Source organism: Narcine bancroftii, chromosome 3 (assembly GCF_036971445.1).
Source record: "Narcine bancroftii isolate sNarBan1 chromosome 3, sNarBan1.hap1, whole genome shotgun sequence".
Classification (NCBI taxonomy): domain Eukaryota; kingdom Metazoa; phylum Chordata; class Chondrichthyes; order Torpediniformes; family Narcinidae; genus Narcine; species Narcine bancroftii.
Window position 1 is genome coordinate 190,341,626 of NC_091471.1, and position 17,722 is coordinate 190,359,347.

The window sequence follows — 17,722 nt, forward strand, 5'->3', positions numbered from 1 at the left end:
TGGGAATATAGCTGTAATGGCATTCACAACATCTCCGCTGTAGGTCAGGGTCACTTCTTTGAGTGTATAGCATAACTCAAGCTTGTTTCAAGCAGGCTAAATGCATGTTAAATTATCAGAAACTATGGATTCAAATTATTAATGTATATCTGGGCATGGTGTGGATTAATGCTTAATCGATTTTCAAGGTCGAAAGTGGTCAAAGGTTGATCAGATTGGCTTCTTTGTCATAGGAGAGATCAGTTCCAAAGTGAAACTTCTGAGCCTATTTTCTGTGAGATAATTTGAGCAAGCTTAGCCTTAGAACATGTAACATTATAGTGCATTGCAGGCTCTCTGGCCCATGATATTATGTCTGATGTATGTGTACCTACTCCACAACTTTAAAGCCATAACCCTCTATTTTCCTTACATCCACATGCCCATCTGAGACTTTTAAATGTTCCTATTGCATCAGCCTCTACCATCATCCTCAGCAATGCCTTTCAAGTACCTATCATTCTCTGCATAAAAAACTTACCTCTGACATCTCCCCTCACTTTAAGCATATCCTCTAGTGTTTCCTATTTTCACCCCAGGAAAAGGTGCTAGCTGTCCACTCTATCAAAGCACTGATGCAAGACCACTGGTCTTAATTCTCAGAATTCTCCCTATTACCTTTCTTAAATAAAGGGCCTACATTAGCTATTTTCAAATCCGCCTGTAGCTCTCCTGTGGCCAAGGAAGATGCAAAGATCATTGCCAATGCCCTAGCAATCTCTTACCTCGCTTCCTGTAGTATCGTAGAGTATATGCCATCCAGTCATGGCGACTTACCTATCTGAATATTTTTTTTTAAAAATCAAGCAGATCCTTAACCTCAGCATGTGCAACTTCTTTCCAGAAAGGAAAAAAAGCTTATTGAGAGTGTAGTTTCTTCAAAGTAAGTAAGTTGTCAGTGGAGCAATGCCCTCTAGTTTGTGCCTACTTGACTTCTTCCTGGACATAACCAAAGAATTCCCTGATGCTGATATATGCTATTTACTAGAACAGGCAAAAGAATAAGCAAAATCTAATATAGAGTAAAATATAATATTAAAAATAGACTGAGTGAATTTCCAGCCAGGTTATCTCATTTTCTCAAAAGAATTCTTGAAATTCCATGACCCCCTATTAAAAGGTGTTTAGAAATTTCATAGCATTTTTGAGTTATTTTGCAGTATTTCTGCTGAGGTAATATTGGACATGTGTAAAATCCTCCAGTGAAATTCCAAGGTTCATGGTTCCTTTATGTTTGTATGTATACACTTTTGTTTATTTATATTTAAAGTCACAGAAAGAGGCACCCATCGTCCAGCGCCCCCTACCAAGAAGGGAAAGAGAAGCAAAAATGAGTCAACGTGATCCCTTCACCTCCTCTGATGCCATTGCTTCCTCCGCTACCATGACCTCCATTGCCATATAGCCTCCTGTATGTTCCAGCAATGAACCCAAGCTCCAGGCATCCTTGTCAGCCTCTTCAGCCCCTGGTTCTAAACCCTCAATATGATTAGGAAGCTGTTAAAACCCTCAGGAGTCCTGCTCAGCATCCTCATGGATCCCAGTCACGATACCTAATTTCCACGAGCCGCTCATCAGCAGCATACAGGCAACACAAGGCCTGGTGTGAGTCCTACAGCCATTGAGCCCTTCACTGGAGATACCCCGTGAATCCTTCCCACCTCCTATGATAAAGAAGTAAGAGATCCTGAGGGTTCACCCTTTTCATTCATTTTCAGTTCAATGCCTGAAGGGGAAGCAGATTTTTTTTAAAATTATAACAGTAATTACATCCTTTTGAACACTTACCCTCATTCCTTTATTGGCAATGAGTTTCAGAAAGTGAAGTCATTCAGACCAATATCGTGTTCAAGGCTCTGCTGCCACCTTGTGTTTTGAAGAATTTTCTCACAACAATGCATGAAAAAAGTGGACCCAACAAACTATACAGTACTTTATCTGGTGTGGAATGTATCCTCAGCGGCAAAAGTATCCACCTCTGTGTGTGCACCTTCTATATTTCGTAGGAATTAGGAAAATAAAATTGCAACTGTAAAATAAAAAAAAACTGTTGAAATTACTAAAAACTAAAATGATATCAGAAAAATATAAAATTATATAATCACTTTATAAGAACAAAAGGGAAGGTGCATAATATAACATTTATTAAAATAATATCAGAAAAGTGAGTCTATATCTATTAGGAAAAGATTAAAAAGATGTGTGTTTTTCTTGAAAAATGTAATCTAAGGATGATCTAATTAAGCTCTTTGAAATTACAAAAGGTTTTGTTGGACTGCAGTAAAACTCAATTAATCCAGATCTCTTGGAAATTTAATGTTGCTGGATTGGCAAATCTGGAATATTGGGTGTTATTTATACCCTAACATTCTTTTAATGCAAATTTTCCAGTTAACCTATTAAGTTTAAATGAACCATGGGAAATAAAGCCTGGTAAATTTCAACAGAGTGTTAAAAACTGAGCCTGCTGTGCCTCAAGGGAGCAAAGAAAATTAGTGAAAGCTGGGCCTCAGTTAAAAATAACATGGGCAACAACATCTGGTAAAGCAGAAATTGGCCATCCAGAAACCCTGAGATCCATCATCATCAAGTGTTTCATGAGGCTGGTCATGGCTCACATTGACTAACCCTCCAAGCCAGCCTCAGCCCACTTCATTTTGCTTACTGACACAACAGGATCACAGCAGATAACATTTCCCTTCCCCTCCACTCAGGCCTTGAACATCTGGATGACAAGGATACTAATATTCATTGACTACAGCTATGCCTGCAACATCATAGTCCTAAATAAATTCATTCCCAAATTCAGAGACTTTACCCTTAGCAATCCTTCTGCAGCTAGATCTGTGACTTCATGTCCTACAGACTGCAATCAGTGTGAATTGGTGACAAAACCACCTTCACCATCACCCTTAGCACTGGTTTCATGCAAAGCTACATACTCAGCCTCCTACTTTACTCCCTGTACAACCATGCTGTGCAACCAAACACAGTTCAAACTCCATCTACAAATTTGCAGGTGACAATACCTTTATAGACCAAATCTCAAATCACAATGAGTCAGAATATAGAAGGATGATAGTTGGTCTAATGAGAATGTCAGAATAAAAACCTTTCCCTCAATGACAACAAGATAAAGGAGCCTTCAGAGATTTCCTGAAGAGGTGTGGAGCTCATTCCCTTGTCCACATCAATGGCACTGAGGTAGAAATAGTAGATAGGTTTAAGTTCCTAGATGTAAACATCTCCATCATCATGTCCTAGTCCAACCACATCAATGTAACAGCAAAAAAAAAAGCAATTTGGGAACTTGGGATGTAACTGCATCCCTCAACAACTTCTATAGATACAACACTTAAAGCATCCTCCCAGTTGCACTTTAGTGTTAAAATATCCTCAGTGGTCTGAAAGGATTAATGATAAAACATATTTTCTAGGTGCATCTGTGATGTTTTTCCAAGTTGAAATTCCAATGCCTATAGTATAGAACAAATTATGACCATGACTCAGCTCAAAGTGCAGCACTCAGCTTGAGTTTCAATCTATAAATTATAGATATCTGAGGAATAGTTTCACTGTGTGGCACAGGAATTTCTCCACCCAGAAGGCTATCAATGTGACTCAGGTCATCGTACATAATCCCCTCCCCTCCATCCACTCCATCCATACCTCCTCTTGCCTTGGAAAAAACAACCATCATATTAAAAGTTTCATCCCACTCCAGCCACACTCTATTTTCCCATTGGGAAAATCATTCACAATTGCGAAATCATGCGCCACTGATTTAAGAATGGTTTTCCACTGTTTCAACCTGCTGAATGTTCTTCTCACGAGTAAAATAATGTTGGTTTTGCTCTAACTGATCCTTCTCTGCTACTCGGTAATCTGTACATTTTATTATTGTATGGCTTGACCAGCTGGATCGCATCCTAAATGAACCATCTCGCTGTACCTCAGTGAACGTGACAATACTTGAACATGAAATGGCCACTGGAATATCTGAACAGTCAGAGAGCAGATCATCAATATTATTGTAGAAGATGTAGAGAGAATTTTCCACCTGTGGGAAGAAGCAAAATTAGAAGCCTTCGATATGCATTAGTCACAAGGGAATTAACTATCAATTCAGAAGATTTATTAAAATTTCATAACTTTTATTACAATGTCTGCTGCTCAAATAGGCTTCCATTCTTTGTTGTATCTGATGACTTGCAAACTATACTAAAATTTGGCACGATTTTCTCAGTTGAACTGCAAACATCTTTATATTCCTCAGATATCTATAATTTATAGATTGAAACTCAAGCTGAGTGCTGCACTTTGAGCTGAGTCATGGTCATAATTTGTTCTATACTATAGGCATTGGAATTTCAACTTGGAAAAACATCACAGATGCACCTAGAAAATATGTTTTATCATTAATCCTTTCAGACCACTGAGGATATTTTAACACTAAAGTGCAACTGTAAATATTTATTTATCTAACCTTTTATATTTTTTTTTAATTGTCTTATAGACCATTGTGATAATTTAACTTTGTTGTTAGTGTATCTTCCTGCAGCATGTAAATGTTTCAGTGGATCTAACTTATCTAAATTTCACTTATCTAAATGACAATAACTTTCATTAAATCATATCAGAAAATTTTTCTGGCAACAAAATTCTCCCTTGTTTACATTACTTGTACACCAATCAATGTTGTGTGATATTCACAGGGAACCAGGGAAGAATGCTATGGATATGAGGATCAGGGCATGGTTGCTCAAGATGCCACGGTAAAAGGAAATTATTTTGCCCACTTGGCTTTCACATGTATATTTTTATTTCTTTTTTAATTAACACATTGCACAAATGCATTTGAAGAGGTAATAAACAACATTGTTAATGATTTCTTTCAACATTTTATCTTCCAGGGACTTTGGGAAGCTTGCCAAGACGAAACAGGGGAGCATAAAAACATGTTGCAATATATTTTATGTAAAAAGAGCTTTCAACAGTTATGGCTGGGTAATTACAGATTTTAATGCTTGGAATAGGAGTAATATCGTAAGGAAATAATAAAGCCATAAAACTGTTCATTCAATGCATTTGAAAACACAAGATCTATATGTGACAACATTATTTAAACCGTTTTTAAATTATTTCTATCGTGCATTTAAGTCAAAGAAGCAAAAAGGCTATGTTACAAATGAAATAGAGAAAAATTCCTTTTGTCAAATCAACTAGTGTTTGCCTTCCATGCATATTAGCCTGTGCTGTAACCTAATATTTGCCCAGAAGAAGTCACTGATGGCCAAATGAGGAACCAGTACTTCAACGAGTATACAAAATAGCTCAATGAACATCTATAGAAAGATTAAATGTGTTTTTCCTTATAATCCCATCATTCTATGTTACTGACAGTAATCACCGTCATAAGAATCACTGCAAGCAAATTATGGATGCAACATCTAATTTTCTAGCCATCATTTACAAAATTCACCATCAGAATTTATCATCGTAAATGTGTCAGGAAATCTGTTGTTTTATGGGAACATTACAGGTACAAGAATTGCCATAAATAACATTTGAAAAAATAAATAACAGTGCAAAGGAAGATAAAAGTGAGGTAGTGTTTGTGGATCAATGTCCATACAAAAGTCTGATGGCAGAGAAGAAGAACAGTTTTGCACTGTTGAGTAAAACACAAAAATCTGCAGACACTGTGGTTGAAGTAGAAACACAATCCTGGTCAAACAGTGTAGTTTAAATAGCAAAATAACGATACATAAGCAACGTCTCAGGCTTGAGCCTATTTCATGGTAAACGTTGGTTATGTATCTATCTTGGCTATAAAAGGGAAATGTTTGACCTGCTGATATTCTCCAACATTCTTTTAATTGTACTGTTGAGTAATCAACTTCAGGCTTCTGTACCTCTAGTATCATAGTATTCCATAGTAGCACTCCCTGTGCCTTATCCTTTATACTGGTTATATGAAGCATTTAATATTGCATTTGTCATACTGTAGTCTGCTAATGCCACATCAATGCAAGGTTTAGAAATGAATATTAATTATCCAGAGAATAAAGAGTATGCCAGCCTATTTTCACCAATACCACTTTATTTCTTAAAGAAAAGTACATTCAACGACTGAAGACCTGAAAAGGTTGAAAGAGCACTCCCATTATTTTATGCCTTCAAAATGAGAATCAAAATCAGAATCAGAATTTATTGTCAGGAACAAGTCATGAAATTCGATGTTTTGCGGCAGAGTCTCAGTGCAGATATTCATATTATAACCACCTTAAAGCATTACAATAAAAAAATATAATAATGCATGAAAAGTAAGGCAGTGTCTTCGGTTCATTGATTATTCAGGAATCTGATGGTAGTAGGAAAGAAGTTGTGTCGTTGAGTGCTCGTCTTTAGGCTCCTGTACCATTTTCCTGATGGTAGCAGTGGAGAGGGTATGACCTGGGTGGTGGGGGGGGGGGGTCTTTGAAGATAGGGGCTGCTTTTTTTAAGACCCTGCCTCATGTAGATGTCCTCAATGGAGTGAAGTCTGGTGCCTGTGATGTCGCAAGCCGAATTAACAACCCTCTGGAGTTGTCCTAAGTGTTGGCGTCTCCATAACAGGCAGTGATGCAACCAGCCAGAATTCTCTCCACGGTACACCTGTAGAAGTTTATGAGAGTCTTTGGTGACATAACGAATCTCCTCAAACACTTCACAAAGTATAGCTGCTGGCGATCCTTCTTTGTGATTGCATCAACATGGAGGCTCCAGGAAACCCAGGAATTTGAAGTTCTTGACCCTCTCCACTTCTGAGTCCTCAATGAGACTGGGTTGTGTTCCCTGACTTCCTTCTGAAGTTCACAATTATCTCCTTGGTTTTGCAAATGTTGAGTGCAAAGTTGTTGTCTATGTCCCTCCTGTATGTTTCTTCGTTGCCATTTGTGATTCTTCTGACAACTGTAGTGTCACAGGCAAACTTGTAGATAGCATTGGAATTGTGCCTGGCCACACAGTCATATGGGTAAAATGAGTAGAGCAGTGGGTTTAGCACGCATTTTTGTGGTGTGTCTGTGTTGATAATCAGTGAGGAGGAGATGTTGTTTCCAATTCATACTGACTGTGGTCTTCCGATGAGAAAGTTGAGGATCCTCTTGCAGATTAGGGTACAGAGACCTCGAGTTTGTAGTTTCTTGACCAGCACTGAGGGAATAATGGTATTGAAAGCTGAGCTGTAGTCGATGAAGAGCAACCATATAAATGAATTGCTGTTTTCGAGGTGATCCAGAGCTGAGTGGGGAGCCAATTATATTGTGATAATGGGTGAATTGCAGTGGGTCCAGATCTTTACTTAGGTACATGTTAATTCTGGCCATGACCAGCCTCTTAAAGCATTTCATCACAGTAGAAGTTAGTACTACCTGGTGGTAGTCATTGAGGAAGCTCACATTACTCTTTTTGGGCACTAGGGTGACTGATGCCCCTTTGAAGCAGTTGAGAACCTCTGACCGCAGCAGTAAGTGATTAAGAATATCCGTGAACACTCCAGCTAGTTTTTTGGCACAGACTTTCAGTACCCTGCCATGTACGCCATCAGGGCCTGACACCTTGAAAGTGTTGACCCTCTTCAACGATGTTCTGATGTCACCTCAGAGACAGATATCACAGGGTCCTCAGTCTTTTCACACATTCTAGTAGGCACTATATTTGGTTCTTCTTCTCAAAGTGGGCAGAGAAGGGGTTCAGCTCATCAGGTAATGAAACATCAAAGCCATCTCTTGTATTCGTCCTCGCTCTGTAGACTGTAATGGCCTGCACTCATTGCCATACCTGGCATGTATGTCTCTGTTTCTCCACCTTTTTTCCTTTGTACTCCGATTAACAATTTTTTTTTCTTTTAGTTTGATGATGGACAAAACATTTGTACCAGACAGATGGATCCAGAAATAAACCATCTGCCCTTTCCAGTTGACAGGATAATGACTAGTTCCACATTTAGCACATTGCATGCATAATAGCGACAGGACAACCTCCTGCACTTCACATAATCAGCTGCAAGAACAATTTCCTCTCTGAGAACCTTCTCTCCTGAGGTCAATAGCAACAACCTTGTGGAATTTCTTTTAACGTTCCATAATATCATTATTACTTTAAAATCAAAACTAGTGAAAATACGTAACACTATTTTTATTGTGAAATAAGTCTGTGCCAAATCAAATCGAACTTCTGCCATCAATTTCATAAAGCAGCTCTAAATGTAACCAATATGGAATTTCTTTTTGAGTAATGTTCTAAAACCAAATTCTTGTCACATTATCATGATCTGGCTGAAAAATAACACAATAATTTTAAAATAAAAAGTGATGTCCTGAAAGAGATTTAACAATTAATTATGTGATTGCTCTACTTAATTTTTCTGTAGAAAATTGGGAATGAGTATTGACCAATAAAAAACTTAGAATTGATGTGGGCAATTTGGTACTGCACTGCTTGTACCCTCAGGATATTTTGAGAATGTTCCCAATCAAGGAAAAAAACTCCAAAACAAACAAAAATGTGATAAAAAAAACTTCTATGTTTCTTTATCTCACATCCATTCGCAGCTTTTCAACAGTTCCAACAAGTTTATGGCCAAGATATTCAAGAAGCGATAACTAACTGCTATGAGGGAAACTTCCAGCAATTACTTGTTGCAATTGGTGAGTAAAATATTTTAGCTGAATAACATGTGCTAGATATTATGTTCAGTGTGCAGATTTTAAATCCTAGTTGCAAAATGAAAGGCATTCCAATTTTAGGTTGATTTTCTTGTTTATCTTGTCACAATGATTAATGTATAGCTTTTTATTTAATCTCTCCTAGTCCTTTGTGTAAGAGACAAAGCCTCCTATTTTGCATACATGTTCTACAGTGCAATATATGTAAGTAACTTACTTCTTCAGCCATTGTTTCAGAATACTATGGATAAGCAAAAATCAAGTAGAAATTCATTGAAATTTCACAGAAATATCGAACACATGTATTGCATAAACATTTTGGGAAGTGTACCACTTTAAATATTAATCCTTAATTATTATTTTTCCTCATTTCCTTCTTTCATATGATGTCGTGCTTTAAATGTTCTTGTAATACAATTTTTTTGAACAAGACCCTTCTTTTTAAATGCTGAAAGCTGATATACAGCAAGCACTGGTGCCTTCTACTGTCATAAAATAAGAAATAAAGAACATGGCATTCAATGCAAAAAAAAAGTGAAAAAATATTTTACAAGAATGGGGGATATGGTGGAAAACAGAAGTAGCTGGAGATATTTGTAAAGAGTTTTCTAAAGTATAGGACAGGGTGGAAAATTATTAATGAAACTGACAGAAGGGAGATTGAGAAAAATGTATTCACTTGAATTCACTGCCAGAAAATTGGAGGCAGAAACCATAATTATGTTTATAAAGTAACTGGACGAACACTTGAGGAGCTCTGATCTACAAGATTATGCATCACAAACTGGCAATTGAGATTAATTTAAACCCTCCCTTTTGCTAGCCAGGTCATGATGGGCCATAACATTTTACATTGCCCGTGAAACTAATGGTATCATTGAAAACAAAAGCGAGTCGAAACATTCTTAGATATTAGTTTACCTACAGCTAATGTATTGTATCCAAACCCTGACGCATAATTCAGGAAAGGTAAGGTAAAGGGTGCAGAAATTTATTAGCTTGGCTCCCTGGGAGGAGGTACATTACAGTAACATGAATAGAATGTGGAAGTTAGTTGTTCTTCTCAAAGAAAACAGACCATGGTAGATTTAGTGAAGTAAATAAAGCTAAACTTTTTCTGGTGGCTACTGAGCAAAGAACAAAAAATGATAAGAGGCTAAATCTTCTTACACAATACATTTTTGGGATTTTCAGAATTCTTCCTATAGATTCAATAAGAGCCTTCAACGTCAGAATTAGATATTTTCTTAACAAAATATTGCAGAGATATTGGGAAAAAGAGATAAGCAAGAATAAATTTGATTAAGTCAGTATTGCCTTGATAGCTTGATTGAAAGTTGTCCAGGATTCCAATATTTTGATATATGAAGTGCTTCTATATTTAATTTATATAACACATGGGAGAATGATTGAAAATGAGATGTGTTTCATCTTGTATTCGTATGTGTGAGTTCTTAAGGCAAGACATGGATGAAGGAAAAGGCTTGATATGAACAGCACCATGAGGCTGAAAGTCTCCATCACTGATCTGCATTCTGTGTGTCTCCTGCTCTGTGTCAGCCCCTGCTGGCAGCCAAGTATAATCAAACAGTAAGGCATTGGTAGTTGCCTTGCAACCACAATCACTATCATGACAAGATGTAAAAAAAAGTTATAGGAATTTTTTGCAAATGTGGTGATCTATGATGTACAATTGTGAATAACATTGGGTTTTCATTATGAGGTAATCAGATAGTAATGCCTAGGATACACTGAAATTCAATAATTCGAAGATGTAGCATTCAAAATATATACCCTTTTTCCACTTGAATCCCAGTTAATTGGCCATGCAGTGTCCCGGGATAGGAAACGATATGTGCTGGTTCCACTGAGCCACCTTTAATAGGGACACTGAATACTTTTCCACTGATCAAAATTCATCCCAGGAATAAGAGAGTCTACCCTTTTTTACCTTCAATGGAAAGATGACTCTCAGTCCCCAGCACCTGGTGGAAGAGGAGCAAGCAGCGGCTGGTTCAATGCGAGAGCAATGGCTGTCTTCCTTACCCATAATCCCCCACACAACTGGAACTGCTCTGGTGCTGGCAGAATGGTTCTAGCTGTGTGGGGGATTATAGGTAAGAAAGACTGTCGTTACTCCCGCATTGAGCCGTCGCCGTGATCTGGTGCGGAGCTCTTTAAACTCTGGGCTCGGCAGCACTGCAATCCTGCTAACATGTCAGGAGTTAGTTGGGGGGGGGGAAGGGGTGCGACAGACAATGCTGTGCATGAGGACTGGCCCAATGAGCTGGTAGAGTGCCTGAAAGCCACTGGTGCTCAGCTCCATTGCCCCAACGTCCGTTCCTCATGTAGCTCTGCACCTCATGTCCAACTTTGACTCCACTTGGCCACAGGCTCTGAGCACCTGACGCTGGCCACCTTTTTGGCCATGCTCTCAGTCCACCCCATCACTTCCAACCTCCATGCTGGCTGAGAGCCTCCTGCATGGCGCATGTTCCACCATTACTCACCCTGGTCAGCACCACCCACTCAGCCCAGTCAGCATCACCCCTCTCCATTCTGCACTCAGTCTGGCCTTGGGTGCAAATAGTCTGGCATTGGTTCTGGGGGAAGGGGGTGACAAATGGATAGCTGGAGGCAAGGGGGTGGGCGATGGATGGCCAGGGGGGACAAACGGTGAAGAATCCAAACAATGGCCGATGATCCTAGATAAAAGGTTAGGCACCTTAAGTCCAGTGATGCAACGTCCTTTTTCCACTGGTTTAATCAGCAGGCCAGCGTCAGTTGATGCCGGGGATTTGAGTAGGGGTCGAGGCTGTCAATCCTCGATGTGATTTGATTTAATTTGACACCAGTGTGTCAACTGAATTGCTTTTCCACTAGACCTTAACCAGTAAATTGGCTGTCAATTCCTGGGACAAGGTCCCAGTGGAAAAGGGGCTTTTTGACTCTCCCTATGGTGAGAGCATGCAGATCCCTAATGTAAGGAGCACACACCTCACAAACTATCCACTCGCTTCTCTCTACCTTATGTTCCTAATGTCTTACTGAACCTCCACAAACTCCCGAGGAAGTAGAGACACTGACAAGCTTTCTTCAAGATGACATTAGTATGTTAGGTCTAGGAAATGTTCTCCGAGATAGAGAATTTAAATTTGTTCTCCACCTCTGATCCCACAATGGTCACTTTGGTTTTCCTTTCCTAAGGTCTACAATCAGCTGCTCGGTTTTGGTGACATTGCATGCAAGCTTGTTGTTATTATGCCATTCAGTCAAGTTTTCAAACTCCCTCCTGTATGCTGACTCACCACCCCTATTTATACAGCCAACCACTGTGGTATCATCAGAAAATTTGCAACTGAGCAAAAATCAGTAAACGTTACATTTTTCTGCAACATTGGGAAGCTGGGTATTCCTTCTCATTTCCCAAGCAAAACCATTAGCTGATTTTAAACAGCTTAACAGGACACAGCCTCAGCAATTTACAAAATACCCAAAGTTGTGGGTCTTTCTTCCACCAGAGATAAGTAACACAGACACCAATTTGAGATATATCAATAAGGTAGAAAAAGGAAATCGATCAATAAGTACAATTTTATCCCGCATCGGACTTGTCAGCCACAAACGAGCCTGCAGCTGACGTGGACTTTTACCCCCTCCATAAATCTTCGTCCGCGAAGCCAAGCCAAAGATCATTCAAAGCAAACGCCTTCCTGCTTTATCTTGTATGATGTCTTTTTTTTTAATTTCAAAACTGGTTATTTGAGGTTGGGTTTCTTGATCGAACAGTGTTAATTCAGCTGCAATGGTTCTTTGACCTTTCTGTTGTGTATCATGATTTTATGGGATTTTTGGAAAATGGGTGGCAGCAAGTTGGCTCTAAGTAATATATCTCCTGAATTTTACATTTGTTCAGTCAATTATGGCCTCAGTAATAACATCATTTATTGTTGAACAAATAAATAGGATTGAAAGGCCTAAAAGCTACAGGAATAATCATCACTCAGGTTAATTTTATGATTTAGTTTTTGCTGAAACCTATGAATTAGAAATATGTACTGGCAACAGAATTTAAAGTTGTTCTGAACCCACCATTAAAAAGAAAATCAATGTTCCAAAACCGAGATATCCAGAGGTGCTCCCAGCACCACACATGGTGAAACATGCCAAAATACATTCCCTGTGAACACTGCTACCTGTTCAAAATTGGATGTTGCAAATCACCCCTCCTGTGAATTTTTATGACATTTTTTCTCCTCACGTTAACCAGAAGGTTCAACACACCAATTTAAGAAGGCATTACTTGCACATTTTGAGTAATCACAATTCAACTAAACCTGAATGACACTGCACACAAGGAACACCTTGCAGAGGCCTAATAAATAACCATGGTTTTTATAACTTTATTTAGGACTATGGCTTTCACAACAGAACAGTTATAAGGGTCATGATTTCACGGAGTGAAATTGACCTGATGAATATCAAAAGCGTTTACAAAGCCAGCTATGGACATTCATTACATCATGATATCAAGGTATGGTTGATTCATTCTTATGCACGTGTACATGTAGGCACCATGCAATTGCCTAACAATCAGATTTGCTGGTCCTTTTTGTCGCAAGTGCTACAGAATCAGCCTGCTGGAATTTAAGTAGTACTCCTGTCACTTCGTTTTTAGACTTCTTTTCACTTCAATTTAATTCTTGTGTTATTTTCCTCTCAGTCTGCTCTCTTCTTGTTGTTGCCCTCAGGCTTCTGCTTATTTATTTATTTATTTGTCTGACTATTTACTTATTTACTTGTCACGGGTGGCTTAGAAGTTAGCGCAACCCGGCAGCCTGGGTTCAAATCTAACGCGATCTGCAAGGAGTTTCCCCGTGACCTATGTAGATTTCCCCCACACATTCTAGTTTCTTTCCACACTCCAAAACATATGGGGTTGGTTGGTTAATAGGGAGCAATGGGTGGCATGGTTTTCAATGGCCGTAATAGGCTTCTACTGTGCTATATCATTAAAATGTCACATTTAAATTCACATTAATTATTTGTTCTCTACCTTTTATATCTGTTATCTTTATTTTATGTACCTGGAAAGCTACAGCAAGACTTTCATTGCATCTGTATATTTCACATTTGCGTATGACAAAAACTCATTCATTCATTCATACATATGAGAGATTTGGCTGAATCCAGCTGAATTTGTTCCACTGCTCAAGTGTTAGTGGTTACTAGTTGCCCTGACTTACTAGGACATGATGCAGAGTGCTAAACAAGTTGAACATTTGCCAGAGAAACTCAGCAGATCAAGCAGCATATGTGGAAGCGAAGGGATTGTTGACATTTTGTGTTGGGACCCTGCATCAGACTTCATTGTGGATTTTAGTTATGAAAACAAGGCTTTTACCTAAATGTGCTTTGAGGCTCCTCTCGCCACTATTCTTAATTCTCAAAGAGTCCTTCCTGCAGGGGTTACCTTCTGCATCAGATTCTGCTGTTGTCGCACCGAGAGACTGGTCGCAGATTGGGAGAGAGTTTAGTTAAGCAACTTCGCTCTGTTTGCAGCTATAGTGAGATCCTCCCAGTGACCAACTATTTTCCAACTTGTCTGTCCATGGCCTCATGCATTGCCAAACCGAGGCCACCTGCAAATTGGAGGAACACCTAATATGCACTCTCCAACCAGATGACCTTGACATCAACTTCAATGATTTCTGTTAGGCCTCTCCCCATCTCTCTCTTTCCCTATCGCACTGTCTCCTTTCCTCCAACCCTCCAACTACTTCCCTCCCATTTTAAGAACTATCCCCTCCCCATCACTTCTTGGCTTTTTCTCCTGCTCTCTCATCCATATCCGTCTATGTCCTCTTGCGTGTTGGCCTGTGCTCCTCCTCAGCCCTATTATCCCATCTTTTTATTGAGGTGCATGCCTGCTTTTTGCTCATACCTTGACGAAGGGCTCATATCTTTGCTAAACAGCAGCCATTCTCAACAGGAGCCTTGCAGCCCCCTACCCCATCCCCGGGGCCGCAGCACATTTAAGGAAAAGCCTTGGTTTCTTTTCACCTCATGAAACGTTAATATTTTTGGATTTTTAAAAAAGTTGGTAGGAGAGAAGTATGGAAGAAACCAAAACTTGGCCGATTCACAGCAAAGGTTGCCCATAAATTTTGAGCAGAATCCTGGGGTGGGGGGGTGGGGGGGCACACCCAAAAGAAAGTTGAGAATAGCTGCCATAAAGAATACTGCATGACCTGCTGAGTTTCTCCAACACCTCTGTGTATTAAACTACAATCACAGCATCTGCAGACTTTCTTGTTAAGTCCTATTTTTAAATATGTGGTTAACCATTTTGCTGTAATTTGAGCAATTGTATCATTGAAAATTATTAGAAATTGAATAACTTGTGTTAGAAATGTATATCTTACCAGCAATAGGAGTGGCACTGCTGTTCAAACTGTTGTCTCACCACTCCAATTACCTGAATACAAGTTATTGCTGCTTTCTGTGTGGAATTTGCACATTCTCTCTGTGACCTTTGTATTTACTTCAGGTGTTCCAGTTTCCCAAAGATGTGTGGGTTGCTAGATTAATTAGATGCCATAATTTCTCCAAGTGAGAGGTAGAATCTGGAGTAGTTGATGTGAATGGGGTAGAACAGGATTAGTGCAAATGGATACTTGATCTTTGGTATGGACTCAGTGGGCATACCTTGTGATACATGGACACAGATCCAAAAGTGAAGCTAAGATTATTTAAATATCTTTTTTTTTATTCCTTTCAGAAATATGCCTCAGGACACTATGAGGCAGCTCTCCTGGCAATATGTTCTGGTGATGTTGATGATTATTAAGAGAGATCTTGATTGAAGATTTTTAAGTCTGACAAAACCATCTTCACCCCAGGAAATGTAAATTGTAAAGTCAAATTATCTTAGGAAAAGTTAGTGATCTGTACGTCTATTCTGTTGTCAAATATCAATCTTTTTTCCTCATCTACAGAGCATCTCTACAGAAAGATTCTGATCCTATTGTGAATCATACTTCAAACATAATCTATTTGAAGTTAAAGATCATTTTGACATTGCAAAACAAAATCAACACACATTTTGATTATATAATAATTTTAAATATCAGGATAATTTATACAACGTCAAGAAAGCTATTACATAATTTTTGTTGTTCTTATCTACCACAGTTAAGAGCAGAATATGTTGTCAGATGAAGAAACTTTATTCATTTAGTGTGTCCAGATTAATTCTGCCAGTATCTCTTTATGGACTGGTTATCATGCAGCTGATTAACTCAAGTTAATAATAAAGATTTTTTTTTCCCTCTTTAGTTCCATTTCATTGCATTTTAGTTACAATTGCCTGGAGTGCATTTTATTGTTGTACTTTTGGTCCAAATAAACACAAATAATTGGAAAATATTTACATTTAAAAATTGGCAGCCTTTCAAATACATGAATTTCATTTCAGAAATGTTATGACCTAATTTGTTTCTTATGAGAATCTTGAGCAAGAATGCAAGAAAAAAGGAACAGGTAACCTGGCTCCTCAAACCAGAAGCACCATACAAAATGATAATGGTTTATCTATGCTGAACTGAACTCTTCTTCTGCGCCAATTTTCTTCACACACACTTTCAAAAAATTATTAACCTTCACCTTAAACCACATGAAACCTCCATAACCCTCTATAATTGAGATGTCTAGATATTCATTACCTTTTTTGAAAATAAACTTCTATGTATATCCATTTTAAATTACCATCTGTAGAGCACATCGAAAGAACCAAAGACTTGTTGATTAACTAGAAGACTGGAGCGTATCGCATGTAGGTCGACGAGTCCAGAATGACCTTGTCTGGCTCGGAGCAACCCTTTAAGATCTGCCAATAGGCGTGGCTACGCTCTCAGCCAATCACAGTCATCCTACACTACCATCTGTACATATACACATTGGTGATAGAATATGTACTATCACATTCACCCCTTCTTTAAGAACTGACCCCGGGGTGGATGGAGGGCTGTAAAAAAAAAAGGGCCCGGTGGAGGTTAGGGGCTGTACCGGTCAGGGGGTCTGACCATCTGGCGTGACCGCTGTGGTGTCGGGATTGGGGTCACTGGAGTTGTGTCACCGGCAGGCTCATTGGGTGCAGTCACTGCTTCTCTCAATTCCCCAGCGCCGTTGTCGACAGTCTGGCCTGAGCTGGTGGGGTGATGCTGGTCCCTCTGTTCAAGCACATGACCTGGGGAAGAAATATTTGGGGGAGGTTAGGTTGGAAGCACTGCTGGGCCTGATCTGGCTTGGGCTAGGTCCCTTACCAAGACTGTGTCCTCCCACCCGTCTGGGTACTCAATGTAGGCATAATGCGGGTTCGCATGGAGCAGAGTCACTTGGTCAACCGAGGGGTCATTCTCTGAGTACCGGACGTGTCATCGCAGGAGGACAAGCCTGGGAACCGTGAGCCACACCGGTATGGTTGTTCCCAATTCGGATTTACTCGGGAAGGAGCACATCCTTTCATGGGGGGTGGCATTGGTCACAGTGCATAGGAGGGAGCGGATGGAGAATTGGGCACTAGTGAGGATGTCCTGCCAGTGAGAGGTGGGGGAACCTTTGGATCAGAGGGCAAGCATAACCACTTTCCAGATGGTGGCATTCTCTCTTTTGACCTATCCATTACCACGTGCGTTATAGCTGGTGGTCCTGCTTGAAGCAGGTACTCCAGAAGGTACTGCCGCAGCTCCACGCTCATAAATGAGGACCTCCTGTCACTATGGATATAACTGGGGTACCTGAAGATGGCGAAGATACTGTGTAGGGCCTCTATAACTGAGGAGGTGGTCATGTCCGAGCAGGGCACAGCGAATGGGAAGCGGGAGATGTAGGTATTACGGTTGGTCAATGGTAGGGGCCCCTTAAAGTCCACGCTGAGATGGTCAAAGGGGCGGGTGGCCTTGATGACGTAG

General features: G+C 39.6%; 1 protein-coding gene across 2 annotated transcripts in view; it reads left to right on the forward strand.

Annotated features, from left to right (window-relative positions):
• LOC138757957 (annexin A10-like) overlaps positions 1 to 15,873 on the forward strand; it is an 87,951-nt gene extending 72,078 nt beyond the window's left edge. For both annotated transcript variants that reach the window (XM_069926143.1, XM_069926144.1), the window contains 6 exons: positions 4,755 to 4,814; positions 4,953 to 5,046; positions 8,637 to 8,732; positions 8,896 to 8,954; positions 13,162 to 13,284; positions 15,532 to 15,873. In XM_069926143.1, the coding sequence (XP_069782244.1) occupies positions 4,755 to 4,814; positions 4,953 to 5,046; positions 8,637 to 8,732; positions 8,896 to 8,954; positions 13,162 to 13,284; positions 15,532 to 15,600 (501 nt within the window). In that variant the 3' untranslated portion in view covers positions 15,601 to 15,873. The remainder of the gene's footprint in view (positions 1 to 4,754; positions 4,815 to 4,952; positions 5,047 to 8,636; positions 8,733 to 8,895; positions 8,955 to 13,161; positions 13,285 to 15,531) is intronic.
• Positions 15,874 to 17,722: the final 1,849 nt, after the last annotated feature.